This window comes from Pristiophorus japonicus, chromosome 5 (genome assembly GCF_044704955.1).
Source record: "Pristiophorus japonicus isolate sPriJap1 chromosome 5, sPriJap1.hap1, whole genome shotgun sequence".
Taxonomy (NCBI): Eukaryota; Metazoa; Chordata; class Chondrichthyes; family Pristiophoridae; genus Pristiophorus; species Pristiophorus japonicus.
In genome coordinates, this window is record NC_091981.1 from 96,932,411 (window position 1) to 96,956,369 (window position 23,959).

General features: G+C 44.5%; 1 protein-coding gene across 1 annotated transcript in view; it reads right to left on the minus strand.

Annotated features, from left to right (window-relative positions):
* dnah5 (dynein, axonemal, heavy chain 5) overlaps positions 1-23,959 on the minus strand; it is a 457,249-nt gene that overhangs the window by 37,124 nt on the left and 396,166 nt on the right. Inside the window, 4 exon segments of the mRNA XM_070880791.1 lie at positions 10,501-10,720; positions 13,181-13,426; positions 20,205-20,354; positions 23,025-23,146. Coding sequence (XP_070736892.1) covers positions 10,501-10,720; positions 13,181-13,426; positions 20,205-20,354; positions 23,025-23,146 — 738 coding nt within the window.

Genomic DNA, 23,959 nt, shown 5'->3' on the forward strand with positions numbered 1-23,959 from the left:
TTCCCTTATCCCCTTTACCTATCTCTTCTATCCAATTAATATCGGGGTAGTTGAAATCACACATGATTATTATTCTACGTTTTTTACTAATTTCCCTAATTTATTTGCATATTTTTTCCTTCACCTCCCTTCCAGTATTACGTGGCCTGTAGACTATGCTTATTAGTGTGATTGATCCTTTATTATCTTTTATCATTATCCACATGGATTCTATTTTTGTCTTGCCAATAGCTGCGTCACTTTTTTCTACTGCCATTATGTTATCCCTAATAAGTATAGATACAGCCTCTCCGCTTTTTCCCTCACGATCTTTTCTAAATACGTTATACCCTGCAATGTTTAATTCCCAGTCTTGATTTTTCCGCAGCCATGTCTCAGTAAGCTCTACTATGTCTGGTTCCTTGCAATGCATGATTGCCTACAGCTCCCCTGTTTTATTACGGATACTGTGCGCATTGTTGTCCACACAGTTTAACTCATTTTTAATTTCACTTTATTTTCAATCATCTTTTAAAATTCTTGTTCTATAACTCCATTTATTCCCTGGCCATCAATATCCTCCCTTATTTTACTCTCCTATTTTACTCCACACCTCTCCTTTTCTGTTTAGTTTATATTTAGGCTGGTTTCATTTCTTGTAGATCCCTCCTCCCATCTTACTAGCTTAAAGCTTTTGTCACTTCCCTATTTACCCTTTCCGTTAGGATACAGGTCCCATCCCGGTTCAGGTGGGGCCTGTCCCAATGGTACAGCTCTCTCCTGTCCCAGTACTGGTGCCAGTGTCCCATGAAAAGGAACCAGCTGGCCCTGCGAGGTCCTCATCTGACTCCTCCACATCAGAATGCGACCTTGGCCCCCTGCAAGGTGGCACCTGTGATGTTCCTTCCAACTGGCATGGCTGAGACCAGCTAGTGTCCGGTGCGTACCACTGTGAGGGTCCGTGTTCTAACCTAGCCGAAGTTACACATGGTACCAGTCTCTGAGCTTATGCTTGTGACAGTGGTAGCGATTGATGCCAGTGCCTTCTTCCTTGCTTTCCTCCTCTTCCTCTGGGGGGGGGGGGGGGGAAGCAAGGTGGCTCTTCCTCCTCTTCCAGTTATATTGGGGACGAGATGGATCTTGCTCCTGGGAGTCTACAATTATGAAGCTAGAAGGCTTAGGGTTCAGCACGTGCAGCCACTACAGGAAGATTTTTTTTTGTTATATTTGTTCATGGGATGTGGGCGTCATTGGCAAGGCCAGGATGTGTATGATGAGACCATATGGAACTTGTGAGTGAGGATAGGTTTGGGTGATTAGAGACCAGTAGTTGTGGATATGTAAGGAAACTGGAGTGGCCACATATCTCTAGGTGATATGTCCTCTGCTCTGTCTGTGGCCATGACATCTGCCATTCCCCTCCCGATTATTGCCAGTATTGTCTGCTCGAGGGGAGTGATCTCATGGACTCCTTCCCTGATCAGGCCCTGCTGGTGCCTGTTATGTACTATCTTGTCCTGGAAGAGAAAGAGTGGTGATTATGAATGAGTGAATTGGCAGGTGTGTTTGTCTGTATGTGTGTGATGCATCATATAGGTGAATAGCTGTGAGATGTCTGAGTTATGAGTAGTGCCTGTGAAGGATGCAGTAGCCTGGGTTGTGTGAACGTCAGTGTATAGTTAGATGATGAATGCAGTGTGTTGATGGTGGTGCAGTAATTGTGAAGTGTGTTTGTGGGATGGGATCCTACCTTCACCACTCGTGTCAAATCATTCATTTTTGTGTGGCACTGGAGTCATGTCCTAGCGGCAGTGCTCCTGGCTAGGATGTCCTCACCGATCTCCTCCTACATCCTCTGTCGGCTCCTTTCCCCCTGCAGGTCCCTCCTCCACCAGGACCTCCAATGGCGTCTCTTAAAATTTGTGAGCTCCCTTCCTCAGTCTTGGAGCCATACTAATACATGCCATTGTCTGTCAGCCAGCACACTCCATACCTCCAGTGGAAATGCGTGTATGGAGGCTACATGTACCGCTCCAGGAAAATTGCACTTGAGTGCAAAATGTGCAGGTCTCCAGGCACATTTAAATCATGGCAAACAGTAATTAGCCCCAAAACTGCAGGCTAAATCCAGATTTTTAAACAAGCATATCTTATTAGCACAGCACCCACGTAGTGCATGTTTTCACCCTTTCTCCAAAGTAACCCTCACTACCTCTGATAATACAGCACTCCCATAATACTACCCTGGAACATTAACCCAGACAATAAGATTAAGTCCTGGAGTGGAGCACAGCCTTCAGGCTCGGAGATGAGAGTATTACCAACTGAATCAACTGGACACTCGTGTTAGTGTTACCATGAATGTCAACAAGACAACATCATTATCTTCTCGAGGCTAGTTTAATAAAGATGCCAACCCACTTTAAGCAAAATTGATAAAATAGCATACAATGGAATTTCAAACAAACACATTATGGTATTAAAGTTACTAATATTACGCAGTGCAATTTCAACCAACATGGGGGCAAAATTGAGCCCCGCCCCAAACGAGCGTTTTGGATTGGGGGGGAGATACCGGAGAAATTCACCAGTTTGAATTTTTTTTGGGGTCGAGATAGTGTCCCGGGTGGCTGCGGGGTGGAAGGACACGTGTAGTGGGTCGGCCGCTCCGACCAGTCATCAGCGCCGCACTGATGACTTCACAACATCCCTCCTCTGCAGTTAAAGGGGAGGGCCGCTGCAAACTCTGCAAAGTTTTCAGTTAGGTCCACTGGGCCACCAGGGAGGGTTTCGGCCGAGCAATTCCGCGCGGGGGTCGGAAAGGAGGTCGTTGCAAGTCGGTGTGGGGTTGGCGCGTGCCCAACGTGGCGGGAAAATGGTCGGAGTGGAAAACCGGAGGCAATTTCGGTCGGGTCGGCCAATCCGTCTGGCCCCGGTCAGTAAGGCCTCTCCGCTCCATTCCTGCCTCTTAGAGAGGGTAATGGAGCTTATGGAGGGAGGCAATTTCAGCCACCAGGAGTCTTAGATGCACCTTATCTATGTACTCTTTGTGCCTCTCCCATATTATGAAGAATATCAACAATGCTACATTTTTTAAACAAACTGAAAACATGAAAATCACAAAATGCTATGCTTATGGCACAGGCTTGCCTATACCAACAGCTCAGAAGAGGAACTGCATTGAATTTTCTGATTTGAATTGGCTTCTAGAACATGGAAAGCTTGCCTAGAGAACTTGGCCTGTGGTGTACTTGACTGGGGATTGTAAAGTACAGGCCAAAATTCCAAATTTGTTCATGTGGACCATAAGTGCATCACTGCCTCATGTCTTGGGTCTCGTCCTAAATTGCTGAGATGGTGTTATCTACATTAGCTGGGTGAAAAGCTGTTCTATTCGAGTGTACCGGAGTCCACCCCAGGGCCGAAGATTAAAAAGGATTAAAGCCTTTTAAAGCTGAAAGATGAATTATTTTGCTTGTTAAAGGTTTGGGCCTTTTTTAGCCTCATCAGGATTCACACCAGCTCTCAGTCTTATAAAGACGTAATTTCTGAGAAAGCCCAGGGACACCCCCTCTCCCCCACTGCCCACCCTCCCATGCCACAAATACTCCCTTGATACTGGGGGACAGACAGAAGATCCACCGATGGCCTTCCCTCCTGGAAAATGGCATTCTGTGAAATATGGTGGAATCCTGGCGGAAAGGGGTTCTACCCCATTTTCCACCCTAAATCTGGAGGTAATAGAATCATAGAAAGGTTACAGCATGGAAGGCGGCCATTTAGCCCGTTGAGCCCATGTCGGCTCCATGCAAGAGCACTTCAGCTAGTCCCATGCCTCTGCCCTATCCCCGTAGCCCGCCAAATCTTTTTTCTTTCAGGTACTTATGCAACTCCCTTTTGAAAACAGTGATTGAGTCTGCCTCCACCACCCTTTCAGGCCGTGCATTCCAGATCATAACCAGTCGCTGCATAAAAAAGTTTTATCTTATGTCGCCTTTGGTTTTTTTGCCGATCACCTTAAATCTGGGTCCTCTAGTTCTTGACCCTGCTGCCAATGGGAACAGTTTCTCCCTATCTACTCTGTCCAGACCCCTGATGATTTTGAACATGTCTATCAAATCTTCTCTCAAACGTCTTGGATTGAATCCACCAGGACATTTCTTTAGCCCCAGAAGGAATTTTAGAGCCTTGAGGCCGAAATTGCCTCTTTGCGCAGTGCCAGTTAGTGCTGCCGGCTGGCGCTAACCGTGCAGTAATTAGTTCACACGTGGGCGCGGTGGCCATATCGCCCCGAGCGGAATTACCCCCGGGACTCCGCCGGTGAAACGTGGTTTGCATTGCGCCCCGCGATCAGCGCACAGCCTGGCGCACACATGTGATGATGTCATCGCCATGCCGTCGACCCCTTATCGCCCCGCGCTGACCCATTTGTGCCCTTCGGGGGAAATTGCCTCGTGCAACGCGGGGTGGGCGTGGTGCAAAGTCAACGACAGCTTCTCGGTGCGAGAAGCTGCAGTGGCTGTAACGCCCCGGCCGCCCTTAAAGGGAAGGTGTTAGCGCAGTGGGCGCCATCTTTTCTCTGTCAGCCGACTTTTCAGTCAGCCTGAAAATGGTGGCCACTGATGTGGCCAGGCCGCCAAAATTCAGCCCAGCAACCCCTCTTGGGTGCCCAGCTGCTAGCCCTAACCATAACTCCCTGGTGGCCCAGTGGGTGCCAGTAAAGAGGATGCAGAAGTTGCAGCGGCTCTCTCCTTTAAAAGAGGCAGTCTGAGGCATCAGCATGATGTGGCACGTCTGTGTCGCACTGACATCATCAGCACCACGCTGACATCATCAGCACTGCGCCCCACGAACGCTCGGTTAGCGCAAGTACCATTATTTTTCTTCAAAGTTCCCAAAACCGCACCAGTGCCTGCATTTGCTGCGCCGACGGTAAAAACAAACATGATTCGAATTATGCGCTGTAAACCCAGCGCGGGGCAAATTCAGCCCCATATAATTTTAGAGCACAGAAGGGGGGCAATTTGATCTGTCTCACTTGTTCTAGTTCTCTGCAAGAGCTAACCACTTAATTCCATTTCTCTGCTGCATTCAGATCCCTTGTACCTGTCTGAAAATAAGTAACAAGTTTACTGGTATAAAGAGCAAGGCAAAGATAACTGTACTCAATTTTTCTTATATTTCTCGTGGGGCCCATCAACCAAGGAACAAGCCCAAGTTTGGAAGCACCACATCCTTGATGCATACTGGACATTTGTTTTTAGAGGTGAGGGTTGAGAGGCAGAGAAAGGTTTAAGGAGACAGTGATAGTAGAGAAAAGAAGCTTGAGGTTAAATTTGCTATTCAGGATGATGCCAGAGTAGTGACCTGTTTTCGCAGAGGAAAGCTAGGCCCAATAAAGTTTCATTGGCTTGAGCCAGAGCTGGTGATGAAAGGCAGTGGAGGTTAAAACAGCATACAGCAGGAAAGCTTTATGTTGTGCTAGCCTTAATTTCAATGGTAACAGCCACCCCATTCCAGATGTTGTTTGCAGATCATCATGGTGCAACTCTGAGACGGCCTGTCTTGTGAAGTGGAGGCAGGGAAGACAGCCCTCCTCTGACATGTTAAGATCCATGTAGAGGTCTCTAAATGCAAGTCCTGGGACAATGATAGGTAAGGACATAATGCCTCAAGTGTCATTAAACTGCTGTTGTTGTCCCCTCATGAATTTAACCTCTTCATCAAAATTATGTAGCTATGGGAACCCACTCCCCAAGGATTATCAATTGGTACCACTTTGGGTGATACAACTTGAATGGCAGCAATAATAAAGAATAATTAAAGAAAATATTGGAAATAAAAGTGCAACAATGATAAATTACAGAGCAAAATTAATGCATGAAGCAAAATCCAGCAACATGTTTTGCAAACTCAAGATCAACAAGCACCCTTTCCACCAACTTAAACTGTGCACTTAAGGAAACCTATTTGAGCAGGCCAGGTCCAGGAACCCCTGGTGTACCCATGTTATATAGGCAAGGTGCATCCTGTGGGTGATCTGTTGCCCAAAATTGCAAGATTTGGCATGGGATCTGATTTGAACAATTATTTTATTTAATGAGGCTACTGCATGCCAGTAGCATGGTTTCATTTTTATCCAATTTTACCCCCTGCATACTTGCATGATGTCAGCATTGCAAAGTCTCACAAAATTGGTCATCCTCTGCAACGTGTATGCTATCAAAGAATCACGGTATCATCAAGGTCCTTTTTAAAAATCAGTTTGGAGGGTCATCATTTAACATTCTTCTGTTTTTAGTTTCCTTACCATTTTAGTTAATTTTTACAATGGGGCTGAAATTGGTGGACTTATCGTCCACTGCCGTCAAGTTTTCTGGGCGGTCTCCCCTCCAAGCAAGTTTGGAGGAGGCCTCCCACCGGCAGGGAGGGAAGAACACAGGGGACCGCCCGCTGACGTGCAACGCGCGTAAGAGTCCTCCTGCCCGCTGAGCTGCCAGTTTAAGAACATGAAATAGGAACAGGAGTAGGCCATACAGCCCCTCGAGCCTGCTCCGCCATTCAATAAGATCATGGCTGATCTGATCATGGACTCAGCTCCACTTCCCCGCCCGCTCCCCATAACCCCTTATCCCCTTATCTTTTAAGAAATTGTCTATTTCTGTCTTAAATTTATTCAATGTCCCAGCTTCCACAGCTCTCTGAGGCAGCAAATTCCACAGATTTACAACCCTCAGAAGAAATTTCTCCTCATCTCAGTTTTAAATGGACGGCCCCTTATTCTAAGATCATGCCCTCTAGTTCTTGTCTCCCCCATCAGTGGAAACATCCTCTCTGCATCCACCTTGTCAAGCCCCCTCATAATCTTATACGTCTCGATAAGAACACCTCTCATTCTTCTGAATTCCAATGAGTAGAGGCCCAACCTATTCAACCTTTCTTCATAAGTCAACCCCCTCATCCCTGGAACCAACCTAGTGAACCTTCTCTGAACTGCCTCCAAAGCAAGTATATCCTTTCGTAAATATGGGAACCAAAACTGCACGCAGTATTCCAGGTGTGGCCTCACCAATATCTTATATAGCTGTAGCAAGACTTCCCCGCTTTTATACTCCATCCTCTTTGCAATAAAGGCCAAGATACCATTGGCCTTCCTGATCACTTGCTGTACCTGCATACTATCCTTTTGCATTTCATGCACAAGTACCCCCAGGCCCTCTGTACTGCGGCACTTTGCAATCTTTCTCCATTTAAATAATAACCTGCTCTTTGATTTTTTTCTGCCAAAGTGCATGACCTCACACTTTCAACATTATACTCCATCTGCCAAATTTTTTGCCCACTCACTTAGCCTGTCTATGTCCTTTTACAGATTTTTTGTGTCCTCCTCACACATTGCTTTTCCTCCCATCTTTGTATCGTCAGCAAACTTGACTACGTTACGCTCTTCCAAGTCGTTAATATAGATTGTAAATAATTGGGGTCCCAGCACTGATCCCTGCGGCACCCCACTAGTTACTGGTTGCCAACCAGAGAATGAACCATTTATCCCGGGCGGTCCTCCATTGCAGCAGGGGAAAAGACGGCTGCATGGAGGCAGGTCTAACTTCAACGATAAGTATGAAGACCTGCAAAAAAAGGTTAATGCACTTCTTTTCTTTATTCTTTTTGCAGGGATTCAGGTGGATGGGGTCCCCTGAAGGAATTCTAGTGTTTTTTTTTATTTTTTGAAATTTATTTAATTTAATTAGTTTCCCCCCCTTCCCGAGTCAATCCTCGGCGGTACTTTCCTGAGGATTGCATTTGCCGCCAAGAATGGAAGCTACCGCCCGCTGCTGCCCAGATTCAGGGCATATGTCCCATTTTTGCCGCTGGCCGGTCTTCCCAAGATTTTTCCATGAAATTTCTGCCCAAAGTACTGTTAAGATCTCAGCGGTCCTTTGGACGGCACTTGGGCGGAACTTAGCCTCCGCCAATTTCGGGACCATTGTTTGATAGTCATCTGAGAAACTGCCTTTGAGGAATTACTAGAACAGGCTGACAGCTAACTTAGCATCATTATAGTTGCCACCAGTATTCCAATACTTTATTTTACACTGTAGGTGTTAATACACCACCAGTCAACAACAAGTATGCAGTTCATTTACTTTATTCATGTTCATTTGAAATCAATCTTACACCAATTCTTTATAATTGTTTTATTTTATATAAGGGATCTTAATGGTGGTATATCTGCCGTTTGGACAGTGCCCGAATTTAGTCTGGATAGATTTATAGGTAGTAACATGTTTTGGGGATGTTTACAGGCAAAGTATCACATCAGTGTGCCTTCACATATAAATTAAGAACTAGTTCTTGTAAACAATCAGTGGGGATCCAGTCAGGAGCTCTCATTTTTGGGCACCTCACCAACACATTGTTAACAGCCCGAGCTCAAATGATGAGGTCCGAGGAGCCCAGGATTTTGAGCCTCATAAGGTAGATGGCGCTTCGGTAGGAGCCTGCATAGATTAGTGCTCCAATTTCCAGGTAAGTGATCATGCTGGATCGTGGGGGTTTGGTTGGGGATTGGGTAGGAGGATCGCAGGCCTTGGGAATAATGTTGGGGGGGTCAGGAGTGCTGCCTGGAGGGGTCAGAGATCTTGGAACCAGGAGCAGCGGTAATTATGGAAAGTGCTTAACTTTTTTTTACATATGTGGTGTATAGAGTTGATTTTCCCGGAGGCAACCAGCACTGGCGCTGGCTACCTTAGGGCAAACCAAAGTTGCAGCAGGAACCAAAAGCAGGTGTTATACCCCCTTTTCTGCATAGAAACATAGAAATCTACAGCGCAGAAGGAGGCCATTTCGGCCCATCGTGTCCGCCCCGGCCGACAGAGAGCCACACGCCCCTCGGTCAACAGTCCTGAAGGTTACATATAAATCTATGAACAATGAACAATGGCGGAAAGGTAAAGAGCATCTGGCCCAACCAGTCCACCCCACACAATTGCGACACCCCATGCATCACAACATTCTACACTCCCCACCCAACCGGAGTCAAGTGATCACCTGGGAGAGGCAAAAAAACAGATTTAAAAACCCAGGTCAATTGGGGAAAGAAATCTGGGAAAATTCCTCTCCGACCCATCCAGGAGATTACCCGGGCCGTATTTGATTCCCTACAGTACTTACCATTGTATCTGCACCAGCCAACAAGAGGTTATCCAATCTAATCCCACTTACCAGCTCTAGGTCCATAACCCTGCAGGTTATGGCACTTCAAGTGCCCATCCAAGCACCTTTTAAATGTGGTGAGGATTTCTGCATCCACCACCCTTCCAGGCAGTGAGTTCCAGACCCCCACAACTCTCTGCATGAAGAAGCCTCCCCTCAAATCCCCTCTGAACCTTCCACCAACCACCTTAAAACTATGTCCCCTCATAATTGACCCCTCCACCAAGGGAAATTGGCCCTTGCTATCCACTATATCCAGGCCCCCCGAAATGTTATACCTCAATGAAGTCTCCTCTCAGCCCCCTCTGTTCTAAGGAGAACAAACCCAGCCTATCCAATCAGTCCTCTCAGCTAAGATTCTCCATTCCAGGCAGCATCCTCGTAAATCTCCTCTGCATCCTCTCTAGTGCAGTTATGTCCTTCCTATAATACGGCGATCAGAACTGCATGCAGTATCCAGCTGTGGCCTAACCAGAGTATTAAACAATTTAAGCATAACCTCCATGCACTTGTATTGTGTGCCTCGGCTAATAAAGGCAAGCATTCCATATGCCTTCTTAACCACCTGGCCTGCTACTTTCAGGGATCTGTGGACAAGCACTCCAAGGTCCCTTTGTTCATCTATACCGTTAAGTGGCCTATCGTTTAATGCGTATACCCTTTCCTTATTAGCCCTCCCCAAGTGCATTACCTCACACTTCTCCGAATTAAATTCCATTTGCCACTGTTCTGCCCACCTGACCAGTAGATTGATATCCTTCTACAGTCCATGACTTTCCTCTTCATTATCAACCACACAACCAATTTTAGTGTCATCTGCAAACTTCTTAATCATATTCCCTATATTCAAATCTAGATCATTGATGTATACCACAAAAAGCAAGGGACCCAGTACTGAGCCCTGTGGAACCCCACTGGAAACATCCTTCCAGTCACAAAAACATCCATAAACCATTACCCTTTGCTTCCTACCTCTAAGCCAATTTTGGATCCAACTTGCCACTTTGCCCTAGATCCCATGGGCTTTAATCTTTGTGACCAGTCTACCATGTGGGACCTTATCAAAAACTTTGCTAAAGTCCATATACATTACATTATACACACGACCCTCATCAAATAGACTAATGCCTGTTTCAGACGTCGCAAGTGTGCGCAAGCACTTCGGGCCTCATGTTCGAATCTTAAATGGCAGCGTAGTGCCTAAAAGTTGGGCACTATAAGCCCAATTTAGCCCCCAGTATGTTCAAGTTTGTATTCAAAGATGTTAAAAGCTTCTATGCACACCTATCAGTATTGCTGACTTACCACTGTAGGTCCTTTTTAAACCTGCCCGTAGGCCCTGTGGAGGCTCGTTGGTGAACTTGATTGACATCTGGAGAAGTGCAATAGGGAAAAGCTTATGGACCTCTGTTGTCATCCATAGACGGAAAGTTTGGTGGATATTTTCTGTTTCTGTAATGATGTCCATTAATTCATCCAAGAAATCGAGACCTAAATGACAATTCTGCAGCAAAGCCCAACCACCCTAACAAAAAGAGAAAGAATACTTCAGTATGTGTTATCAGGAAAAAAATATATAAATGAAAAGTACATAATACGCAGCAAAACAAACATAAGTACCATGAACAGTTAAAAAGAACTACGGCTGCTATTCGGTCAGCTAAAAGGTTAATGCAAAAGAGGATTGTGGACAACTTTAGTAGCAATGGGAAAACTTTTTCAGCTACGTGAAGTCAGGAGACCATCAAGGATTGTATTAGGCCATTGAAAGATGTTCAAAGACAGGTTAGAAAGGTCTCTCAGGGTGTGGCAAGAAATTAAAAGAGCACTTTGCATCAGTCTTCACGCTTGAAGATGATGCTCAAACTGACAGCATTGTGGTGCTATTAACAACAAAATTGTTAATATTAAAATAGATGGATATTGTTTAGAAAGATTAAGGAACCTTAAAATAGATTGTATTGCCGGTCCAGATGATATCCACCTGAAGGTCCTTAAGAAATTGGGACAGCGCTGTGTGGGTACCTTGCCCATATCTTTAATAGCTCGCTGGAATTGGAGAATGTAACTCGGCCACAAGATTAATTCCCAGTTTAAAATCTTAGTTACTCAGACAGGCTCAATGAGCTGGGTCTTTATACTCTCGAAGTGTAGACTAGATTATGTTTATATTGACCAATTTTTTCAACTAGATAAGTTAGGAAAGACCAGGAGACATGTTATGTAAGGGCAGAACTAGGTTAAATGTTAGGCGGTTCTTCTTTTCTCAGAGGATAGTGGACCTGTGGAACAGGCTCATCCAGTGAATGCTGGTTTGCTGTGTACAAGCGAAAACCAGACCTGTTCCTAGCTACGGCAAAGATTACCTTGTACAAGAGGTAGGGATCCTGTAATGTAAATCAGGGCAAATGTGATCTCCTGGACAAGTTTCAATCACCTTTGTGGGTTGGATAGGAATTTTCCAGGTTTTTTCTCCCTAATTGGCCTAAATTTTTATCTGTTTCTGCCTCTCCGAGGAGACTCTCCCAGGAGATTCTTTGGCTCTAGGTAATTGTGGGGGCAATACATATTGTGATGCCCAGGCTGGTCTTTTCCTATCTATCATTTTGTAAGATCGTATTAATAGTAATTAGTGCATTTCTGTGTGGTATAATGTTGTTCCATTTGTTAGACTTATCATAAATGCCAACTACAAAACCAGCAAAAGCTGTCCAACAGCTTCAAAAAGCTGACAATCAAAAACCAATGACATATGAAAGTAAGTAATTAAGAGGTTGAATTTCCATGGGGGCTGGAGGTGGGGGTGGGGTGGGGTGGGGGGGGGGGGGGTGGCGGAGGCGGACGCTGTTCCCAATTGTCCACCATAACTTTGGCAGAAGATCTGTGGAAATCCTGAAGAACTGACAGAAATGGTTTACATCGTTTCTCTGGAGTTCTGAAGGCCTCCTAACTTCTACATGAAAATAAATAAATAAGAGGCATTATGACAACCAAAATTTATAAATTGTAACTGCCGCAAGGAAAATTCATTAGGATATTACCTTGTGAAGTTAGCCGTATTTACGGTAATACTTACAAGATGTGCCAGCAGTTTTATACTGCACTTCTTGCATAAACACACAAAAATATCTGTGTAACACTGATGGAAAAAGTTCAGTATAATGATGACATAAATAGGAATACCAATTTGGGAGTGGTGGAATACAGATAAATAATCATGATTTTGAAAACCCACTCACACTTTGGATTCACAGCTTATGTTTGCCTGACATTATTCAGTACTTTCCATACCCCTTTACTCCCTATTAAATCTATTCATGTTCCACCAAATTAGCCACTACCAAATGGGCATTCAGGTACACTGCTGAATGTTGGGTTGTTTTGGGAAACTAATGGGATTGGGTGCAATGTAGGTTTTATACCCCACCCAATTTTACTCTCCACTAACATCAATGGAGAATAAAATCGGTCGGGGTGTAAAACATTCTGCCGACCCGAGCCAGTCAGCTTCTAGCCGGGATGGGTGAGTTACAATTAACCCCATAGACTCTCATCATCATCATCATCATCATCATAGGCAGTCCCTCGGAATCGTGGGTGGGTGGGACAAGTTTGCCGCATGCTCTTTCTGTTGCCTGCACTTGATTTCTGCATGCTCTCGGCGATGAGACTTGAGGTGCTCAGCGCCCTCCCGGATGCACTTCCTCCACTTAGAGCAGTCTTTGGCCAGAGACTCCCATGTGTCAGTGGGGATGTTGCACTTTATCAGGGAGGCGTTGAGGGTGTCCTTGTAACGTTTCCTCTGCCCACCTTGGCTCGCTTGCCGTGAAGGAGTTCACAGTAGAGCGCTTGCTCTAGTTCACATGTGCGAAATAATAAAGACTAGTTTTGGAGATATGTTGTAGTGTTGTTAAACAATAATATTTAATCAAATACAAAATAACTCTCAAACCCGACATGTTATTTTGTGGGTGTTTCCTCTTACATTGGTCATAGTTTGCTGGAGAAGTTTACGGGCATGGATCTCCTGTCCCTGACCCATAGAGACACAGCGAGTCTTTATCTTGACCCTTTTGCCTAAAGCTATGACGGAATCTGTGGGATCAGAACCCATTGACAGAAAACAGATAAGAGGAGTATGTCTATCTGATTCCTCCCAGGTCTTTTCCAAGTCCAGGATGACGCCTTCTGCGTACTTTTCTCCCATTGCATCCATAATGTACTTACGAGCCTAGACAACAGATTAAAGAATTGTTTGATAAAGATTCCTACTGCAAATCAGTTTTCATGCAACATTACATAAGATTACAACAGTGTTTATTATATAAATAAAATAATAAAATACCCAGCTATTCAATTCTCTCGAGTCCATTTCGAATAATAGAATCATAGAATGGTTACAGATGGAAGAAGGCCATTCGGCCTGTGCCAGCTCTCTGCAAGAGCACCTCCACTAGTCCCACCTCAGCTAGTCTTTCTAAACATAGTGAGAGAGGAAGTATTAAGGGGTTTAGCATCTTTAAAAGTGGATAAATCCCCAGGCCCGAATGAAATGTATCCCAGGCTGTTAAGAGATGCAAGAGAGGAAATAGCAGAGGCTCTGACCATCATTTTCCAATTCTCTCTGGCTACAGATGTGGTGCCGGAGTACTGGAGGTCTGCTATCATTGTACCTTTGTTTAAAAAGGGCGAAAGGGATAGACCGAGTAATTACAGGCCAGTCAGCCTAACCTCAGTGGTGGGAAAATTATTAGAAAAAATTTTGATGGACAGGATAAATCTTCATTTAGAAAGACACAGATTAATCAAAGACAGTCAACATGGATTTGTTAAGAGAAGGTCTTGTTTGATTAACTTGATTGAATTTTTTGAGGAGGTAACAAGGTGGGTCTAATGAGGCTAATGCGTTTGCTGTACTGTATATGGATTTTAGCAAGACTGTTGATAAGGTCCCATATGGCAGACTGGTCACAAAAGTAAAAGCCCATGGGATCCAAGGCAAAGTGGCAAATTGGATCCAAAATTGGCTCAGAGGCAAGAAGCAAAGGGTAATATTTGATTGGTGATTTTGTGACTGGAAGGCTGTTTCCAGTGGGGTTCCGCAGGGTTCAGTACTAGGTCCCTTGCTTTTTGTGGTATATAACAATGGTTTAGACTTGAATGTAGGGGGTATGATTAAGAAGATTGCAGATGATGCAAAGATTGGCCATGTGGTTGATAATGAAGAAGAAAGCTGTAGACTTCAGGAAGATATCTATGGACTGGTCAGGTGGGCAAATGGAATTAAATCCGGAGAAGTGTGAGGTAATACATTTGGGGAGGGATAACAAGGCAAGGGGATACACAATAAATGGTAGAACACTGAGAAGTGTAGAGGAACAGAGGGGCCTTGGAGTGCATGTTCACAGATTCCTGAAGGTAGCAGGACAGATAGATAAGGTGGTTAAGAAGGCATATGCGATACTTGCCTTTATTAGTCAATGCATAGAATATAAGAGCAAGGAAGTTATGCTTAAACTGTATAAAACACTAGTAAGGCCACAGCTAGAGTACTGCATGCAGTTCTGGTCAACACATTACAGGAAAGATGTGATTGCACTAGAGAGTGTTCAGAGGAGATTTACGAGGATGTTGCCCGAACTGGAGAATTGTAGCTATGAGGAAAGATTGGATAGGCTGTGGTTGGTTTTTTTTGGAACAGAGGAGGCTGAGGGGAGACCTAATTGAGGTGTATAAAATTACGAGGGGTCTAGATATAATGGGGTACCGCAAGGTTCTGTGCTGGGGCCCCAGTTGTTTACATTGTACATTAATGATTTAGACGAGGGGATTAAATGTAGTATCTCCAATTTGCGGATGACACTAAGTTGGGTGGCAGTGTGAGCTGCGAGGAGGATGCTATGAGGCTGCACAGTGCCTTGGATAGGTTAGGTGAGTGGGAAAATGCATGGCAGATGAAGTATAATGTGGATAAATGTGAGGTTATCCACTTTGGTGGTAAAAACAGAGAGACAGACTATTATCTGAATGGTGACAGATTAAGAAAAGGGGAGGTGCAACGAGACCTGGGTGTCATGGTACATCAGTCATTAAAGGTTGGCATGCAGATACAGCAGGCGGTTAAGAAAGCAAATGGCATGTTGGCTTTCATAGCGAGGGGATTTGAATACAGGGGCAGGGAGGTGTTGCTACAGTTGTACAGGGCCTTGGTGAGGCCACACCTGGAGTATTGTGTACAGTTTTGGTCTCCTAACTTGAGGAAGGACATTCTCGCTATTGAGGGAGTGCAGCGAAGGTTCACCAGACTGATTCCCGGGATGGCGGGACTGACATATCAAGAAAGACTGGATCAACTGGGCTTGTATTCACTGGAGTTCAGAAGAATGAGAGCGGATCTCATAGAAACGTTTACAATTCTGACGGGTTTAGACAGGTTAGATGCAGGAAGAATGTTCCCAATGTTGGGGAAGTCCAGAACAATGGGTCACAGTCTAAGGATAAGGGGTAAGCCATTTAGGACCGAGATGAGGAGAAACTTCTTCACCCAGAGAGTGGTGAACCTGTGGAATTCTCTACCACAGAATGCTGTTGAGGCCAATTCACTAAATATATTCAAAAAGGAGTTAGATATAGTCCTTACTACTAGGGGGATCAAGGAGTATGGCGAGAAAGCAGGAATGGGGTACTGAAGTTGCATGTTCAGCCATGAACTTATTGAATGGCAGTGCAGGCTCGAAGGGCCGAATGGCCTACTCCTGCACCTATTTTCTATGTTTCTATGGATAGGAAGGACTATTTCCCTTAGCACAGGGGTCAAAACCAGGGGGCAAAATTTTAAGTGGTTGGTAGAAGGATTAGAGGGAAGATGAGGAAACATTTCTTCACCCACAGAGTGGTGAGAGTCTGGAACTCGCTGCCTGAAAGTGTGATAGAGGCAGAAACCCTCATCACATTTAAGAAGTACTTGGACGTGCACTTAAAGAGCCATAACCTACAGGGCTATGGACCTAGTGCTGGAAGGTGGGATTAGACTGGATAGCTCTTTGTCGACCGGCACAGACACAATGAGCCAAATGGCCTCCTTCTGTGTCGTAACTTTCTATGATTCTATGATTCTTACTTTCCCACCTAGCTCTGTAACATCATTTAAAAAAAATTCAATCATGGGAAGTGGGCGTTGCTGGCAAGGTCAGCATTTATTGTCCATCCCTAATTGCCCTTGAGAAGATGGTGGTGAGCCGCCTTCTTGAACCGCTGCAGTCCATGCAGTGAAGGTACTCCCACAGTGCTGTTAGGGAGGGTGTTCCAGAATTTTAACCCAGTGACAATGAAGGAATGGCCATATATTTCCAAGTCAGGATGGTGTGTGATTTGGAGGTGATGGTGTTCCCATGCACCTGCTGTCCTTGTCCTTCTAGGTGGCAGAGATCGTGGGTTTGGGAGGTGCTGTTGAAGAAGCCTTAGCGAGTTGCTGCAGTGCATCTTGTAGATGGTACACACTGCAGCCACAGTGCGCCGGTGGTGAATATTTAATATGGTGAATGGGATTGCTTTGTCCTAGATGGTGTCGAGCTTTTTGAGTGTTGTTGAAGCTGCACTCATCCAGGCAAGTGGAGAATATTCCATCACACTCCTGACTTGTGCTTTGTAGATGGTGGAAAGGCCTTGGGGAGTCAGGACATGAGACACTTGCCACAGAATACCCAGCCTCTGACCTGCTCTTGTAGCCACAGTATTTATGTGACTAGTCCAGTTAAGTCTCTGGTCAATAGTGACCCCCAGGATGCTGATGGTAGGGGACTCATCAATGGTAATGCCAGTGAATGTCAAGGGGCAGTGGTTAGACTCTCACTTGTTGGAGATAGTCATTGCCTGGCACTTGTGTGGCACGAATGTTACTTGCAACTTATAAGCCCAAGTCTGAATGTCATCCAGTCTTGCTGCTCGTGGGCATGGACTGCTTCATTATCTGAGGAGTTGCAAATGGAACTGAAAACTATGCAATCATCAGTGAACATCCCCACTTCTGACCTTATGATGGAGGGAAGGTTATTGATGAAGCAGCTGAAGATGGTTGGTCTAGGACATTGCCCTGAGGAACTCCTCCAGCAATGTCCTGGGGCTGAGATGATTGACTTCCAAAAATCACAACTATCTTCCTTTGTACTAGTTTTGACTGCAGCCAATGGAGAGTTTTTGCCCCGATTCCCATTGGCTTCAATTTTACTAGGGCTCCTTGATGCCACACTTGGTCAAATGCTGCCTTGATGTCAAGGACAGTCACTCTCATCTCACTTCTGGAATTCGGCTCTTTTTTCCATGTTTGGACCAAGGCTATAATGAGATCTGAATCAGAGTGGTCCTGGCGGAACCCAACCTAAACATTGGTGAACAGGTTATTGGTGAATAAGTGCCATTTGATAGCACTGTCGATGACACCTTCCATTACTTTGTGATGATTGAGAGTAGACTGATGGGGCGGTAATTGGCAAGATTGGATTTGTCCTGCTTTTTGTGGACAGGACATACCTGGGCAGTTTTCCACATTCTCAGGTCAATGCCAGTGTTGTAGTTGTACTGGAAAAGCTTGGCGAGAGGCATGGCTAGTTCTGGAGCACAAGTTTTCAGCATGACAGCCGGGAGGTTGTAGGGACCCTTGGCCTTTGCTGTATCCAGTGCACACAGCTATTTCTTGATATGAGTATATCGAATTGGCTGAAGACTGGCTTCTGTGATGGTGGGAACCTCAGGAGGAGGCCGAGATGGATCATCCACTCGGCACTTCTGGCTGAAGATGGTTCTGAGCTCCACCATCATTGAGGATGGGGATATTCATAGAGCCTCTGCCTCCCGTTAGTTGTTTAATAGTCTACCACCACTCATGACTGGATGTGGCAGCACTGCAGACCATTGATCTGCTCCGTTGGCTGTGGGATCGCTTAGCTCTGTCTGTAGCATGTTGCTTCTATTGTTGCACATTCATATAGTCCTGTGTTGCAGCTTCTCCAGGTTGGCACCTCATTTTATAGGTATGCCTGCTGCTGCTCCTGGCATGCCCTTCTGAACTCCTCATTGAACCAGAGTTGGTCCACTGGCTTGATAGTAATGGTAGAGTGAGGGATATACCGAGCCATGAGGTTACAGATTGCGATGTAATACAATTCTGCTGCTGGTGATGGCCCACAGCGCCTCATGAATGCCCAGTTGTTAGCTGCTAGAACTGTTCTGAATCTATCCCATTTGACACGGTGGTAGTGGCACGCAACACGATGGAGAGTGCCCTCAGTGTAAAGACAGGACTTCGTCGCCACAAGGACTGTGCGGTGGTCACCCCTGCCAATACTGTCATGGAGAGATGCATCTTCGACAGGTAGATTGGTGAGAACGACGTCAAGTATATAAATATCATAAGTGTGTTTTGTCATTGAATAAACCTAAAACACCAGTGCATTTTTTTTTATTTCTTTAAAATGTATTCTATTTTATAGAATTTGTAGCCTCCATTATGTTACAAACTTAGCAGATATGTAACGCACACAATTGTCTAGTTTTTTATTTCGCTGCTGATTCTTGGCAGCACTTGTGGAGTATGTGTTTCATCCTTGGTATTTTAGTGAGGAAAGGGAAGCTCATTGTGGTGGTGATGTATCTGATTTGCGTCACACATATCAAAGTAGTACTGGCTACTACTAATGTTCCTTTTCATAGATGAAGCCACTAATAACCTTTCACATTATTATTAATCATGAAATGTTTTAAGAGTGGCAGGCAGTGACTAGTGGAGTGCCGCAGGGCTCAGTGCTGGGACCCCAGCTCTTTACAATATACATTAATGATTTAGATGAAGGAATTGAGTGTAATATCTCCAAGTTTGCAGACGACACTAAACTGGGTGGTGGTGTGAGCTGTGAGGAGGATGCTAAGAGGCTGCAGGGTGACTTGGACAGGTCAGGTGAGTGGGCAAATGCACGGCAGATGCAGTGTAATGTGGATAAATGTGAGGTTATCCATTTTGGGGGCAAAAACACGAAGGCAGAATATTATCTGAATGGCAGAAGATTAAGAAAAGGGGAGGTGCAACGAGACCTGGGTGTCATGGTTCATCAGTCATTGAAAGTTGGCATGCAGGTACAGCAGGCGGTGAAGAAGGCAAATGGTATGTTGGTCTTCATAGCTAGGGGATTTGAGTATAGGAGCAGGAAGGTCTTACTGCAGTTGTACAGGGCATTAGTGAGGCCTCATCTGGAATATTGTGTTCAGTTTTGGTCTCCTAATCTGAGGAAGGACGTTCTTGCTATTGAGGGAATGCAGCGAAGGTTCACCAGACTGATTCCAGGGATGGCTGGACTGTCATATGAGGAGAGACTGGATCAACTGGGCCTTTATTCACTGGAGTTTAGAAGGATGAGAGGGGATCTCATAGAAACGTATAAGATTCTGACGGGACTGGACAGGTTAGATGCAGGAAGAATGTTCCCGATGTTGGGGAAGTCCAGAACCAGGGCACATAGTCTTAGGATAAGGGGTAGGCCATTTAGGACTGAGATGAGGAGAAACTTCTTCACTCAGAGAGTTGCTAACCTGTGGAATTCCCTGCCGCAGAGAGTTGTTGATGCCAGTTCATTGGATATATTCAAGAGGGAGTTAGATATGGCCCTTACGGCTAAGGGGATCAAGGGGTATGGAGAGAAAGCAGGAAAGGGGTACTGAGGGAATGATTAGCCATGATCTTATTGAATGGCGATGCAGGCTCGAAGGGCCAAATGGCCTACTCCTGCGCCCATTTTCTATGTTTCTATGTACTGCTCATTGAAATTCACTTTCAATTTCAGGGAACATAAACCAAAATTAACCTGCCTGTTCACGCAGCAGGGAATCTGATTTACGTCCTTGAGAACTAATAAACAAGATCACGAATGTTTTTAAAAGATGAGCAATAGTACAGTCTCTACATTTAACAGATTTGTAATTCTTTAAAGCCTGTAGTCAATATGCATTCTGGTGAATACCTGAGCAATGGTTCTATCAGGACACCAAGATCTGATCAGGAGAAGACGACGAAAACAGTCCAAGGATTGGTCATAGGCATTTGGCAGAACTTCTTCCTCAGGAACTTGTTTATCAAACCAGTTCTTCCACAGTTTCTCATTTCTCCCAATCTATTCAAATAATGTTGTTGTAAGGTTAGGCACATTCTCATTACATTGCAAAAGAAACATTAGGGAGGAGTAAAGGCCACTCAGCCCACCAGCACACATCCAAGTCATGTTGTATTCTTCTCAGCATTGAATTTAACTGTATTTTGAATAATCCTAGAGTTTCCTTGGTATCCAAATGCTTACCATGCTAAGAGGTTTAACCCAATATCTGTTCTAAATTTACTTTTCATAAATTTCCATTTATACTCTCTGCTCACACTTTCTTGGTGTACAATGAAGTTGAAATATGTATAATTAAGGTTTACCATATTTATACAACTTTATATTTATGCACTTTGCGGAGGTCCTCCCTTAATTACCTTCTTTCTGGGCTGAAGACTTTAAGGGGCCAAAATTCAAGGTCTCAAAGAGACCCGTTAATGCCCATTTGCAGCGGCCATTCCTAAAAATCGAATGGCTGCCGCTCTGGGGTCAACAGGCCGACCCAATCTAAATTCAGGTCGGGGATTTTTCGGCCTGGACCCCATCCCGCCCAAGTAGATGCACTGCCAAATTAAAGTAAAATAAATACTTACCTATCCATTTTCAGCTCCATCTGTCGATCCCTCACCGCATTGATTGACATTGGTGGACGACCCAACCAACCCATTTTCAGCCAGTCAGCCTGGCTCTGAGCCTGAGGCTCAAAAAAATTCAAAGTCCTGAAAATGGATCTACTCACCACACCATGGCCCCGAACTTGGTGGAAGCTAAGTTCCACCCAAGTGCTGCACAAAGGACCGCTGAGATCCTGATGGTACTTTGGGCGGAACTTTCATGAAAAAGTCCTGGAAAGACCGCCCAGCGGCAAAAAAATCTGGCGGCAGATCCCAATCTCAGCGGCAAATGCAATCCTCGGCAAAGTACCGCCGAGGATTGAGTCAGGCCCAGGGAGGAGGAGGAACAAATAAAAATAAAAATTTCCACAAAATAAAAAAAAAACACTAGAAAGCCTTCAGGGGACTCCATCCACCTGAATCGCTGAGGAAAAAAATTAAGTAAAAAAGTTTACTAACCTGCATACTTACCATTAAGTTAGACCTGCCTCCATGTGGCAGTCTTTTCACCTTCTGCAGCGGACTCCCGCCCGGACCAAACTGGCAGCTCAGCGGGTGGGGGGACACTTACGCGTGTTGCGCGCCAGCGGATGGTCCTTATCGGTCTTCCCTCCCCGCCAAGGCCTCCATCAAACTCAATCGGAGGGGAGAACACCCAGAAAACTCGCAGCAGCGGGCAGTGAGTCCACCAAGTTCGGCCCCCAAGAGTTCCAGCGGTGAGTACCAGTTAAAACCTCATAAGTGCACCAGCTTTCTGGTGCACCTGAATTTCATCCCCTAAGTTTCTTTCATCTTTCCTCATAGCTTACCCCCTTTATATTTGGGATCGGTTTAGTCGCCCTTTCCTGTAACCTTTGCAATGAATTAAAGAAAATTGAACACAGCATTCTAATAAGTCGCAGTAAAGCCTCAAAATAACTTCTGTATACTTGTTCGCTATTGTTCTGGACAAATATCCTAATACTTCATTAGCTTTTACAATTCCTTCCCACCACTCAACACCACCCACCCGCCATTATATAAACATTGAAAATGTATCGTTGACCACTTTTCCAGTTTGCTTTCCAATCTCCGTGCATTAATTCAATTCCATTAATTGCAAACTCATGCCCACATTTTTTCAACATAAGTGTAGTGCTTTACATTCATCAATTTATATTTTATTTGCCATGTATCTGCCCAATTGCTTTATCAATCTCAATCAATTTGCAAATCTTTTCCTGCATCGTTTGTTTCCACTGTTCTTTCTATTTTCTCATTAAAGGCAAATTTGTTTACAGTTGGCTTTAGTAGATTAGGAATAATAAGAAACCAAATGCATTATTTTCTCCATTACCATTTTGCTCCTCATGACTTATTTTCAAGTTCCCTTATTTTGTCCCCTTCCTCCACTGTGAAAACAGATACCAAGAACTTAGTTAACAAGTCTGCCATTTTCTTATTATCCATTATAGTCTTGTCTGCATCCATCTTTAATGGTTCCACATTCCCCATTCCCACTATCTTTTTCCTAGTAAATTTATAAAAACCTTTGCTCTGAACTTTGAGAGCTCTTTGTTGATATTTTTAAAATTCCTTTCTTGCATCTCATTACTTTCTTTGTATTCCTTGATTGTTTTTATAGCTCTCCCAGACCGCTGGAATTTCACTTTCCCTGCATTTTGTAAGCCTTTTCTTTTAAATTGATACGATCTTTTATATTGTCCTATTTCTGTTGATCTTTCTGCCCATACTTACTCACACTTCTATCACATTCATTCTCTGTATATTGCCAAGTACTATCTGAAGCTTGCCTAGCAGCTTGCATGGTTTCTATTGACATCCCATTCCCATAAACCAGCCCAAACTACCACTGAAGTTGAAGAGCTAGCGCCTCACAACACTTGCTCCATCTGTTGCAAGCATCTGCATAGGTACACCCACTCCAAAGGTTTTAGCTAGTCAGTTTGAGGAGGCAGCACTGTGTGAATCACACTGAGGGCAGCTATAATAGGGTCTTGTTTATTTATCCTTCAAATCAATTTTATCACACTAAGGAACCAACTGTATATACTGTAATCAATTCTTAACATACTTGGTGTAAGATATCTGTAAATTGCCCAAGTTTACTCAGTTCCACCAGGTTTAGCCAGGTCATATCCAAGATCCATTTTGCAGGTTTTGGCGGGCAAGCCTTAAGGTCCAATGAAGCACCACCTGTAGTATATATAAATGATTCAAAGGTTTGTGTTTTATTTATCTCTCTGTCTATATACATATACATACACATATACATATATATAATATATATATACACACATATAATTTCACTCATACGTTTCACCTATGTAAAATCATTTTCTCTTTAGTGAGAAGTCAAATCTGAATTTGGGGATTTATTTGATTTTAAGCAGCTGTGAGTTAAGCTCTGAAACTAACATAATGGCCCTGAATTTGCAGTCAGCATGACTGCGTACGTTCAGATTACGCAGTAATACCGTCTTTGAAATTGACCGCAAGTTTTGGATTTCAGCATTTCAAGTCCTCATTAAAATTATGTGCTGGCGAAAAGTAATTGCCCACCTACTGCGCATCAATTACGCTGGAAAAATAAAAACATTTAAGGCTGGTGCAAACTGGCGCAGGAGCCTGTCTGCTCAGCAAGTCCCGCTTTGCCTCAGTTACTGCCCCCAAACGGGGCGGCACAGAATTTCAGCCCCGAAATGTTTCCTGATTGGATAGTGAAAGGAGCATCGCCCCATGTAATCCCAAGTACGTTTATGCACAACGGTGTGTCCCTGGGATCCATGGGCTACTGTGCTGCGCACAAATCTGCAGCATTTCAAAGCAACTTCTTGAAGGAGGGTTCGTAGCAGGTAAGTGCGGATTCTGTTCGGAGGCATACTCCTTAGCTACGTTGCCGACCACAAATTCAGGGCTAAGGTATGACCTTAACAGCTCTGTCACTTTATTGCTCCAAGGTGTGAAGGGTACTCATTGGATGTTTTAAATGTGTGACAAACTGATTTG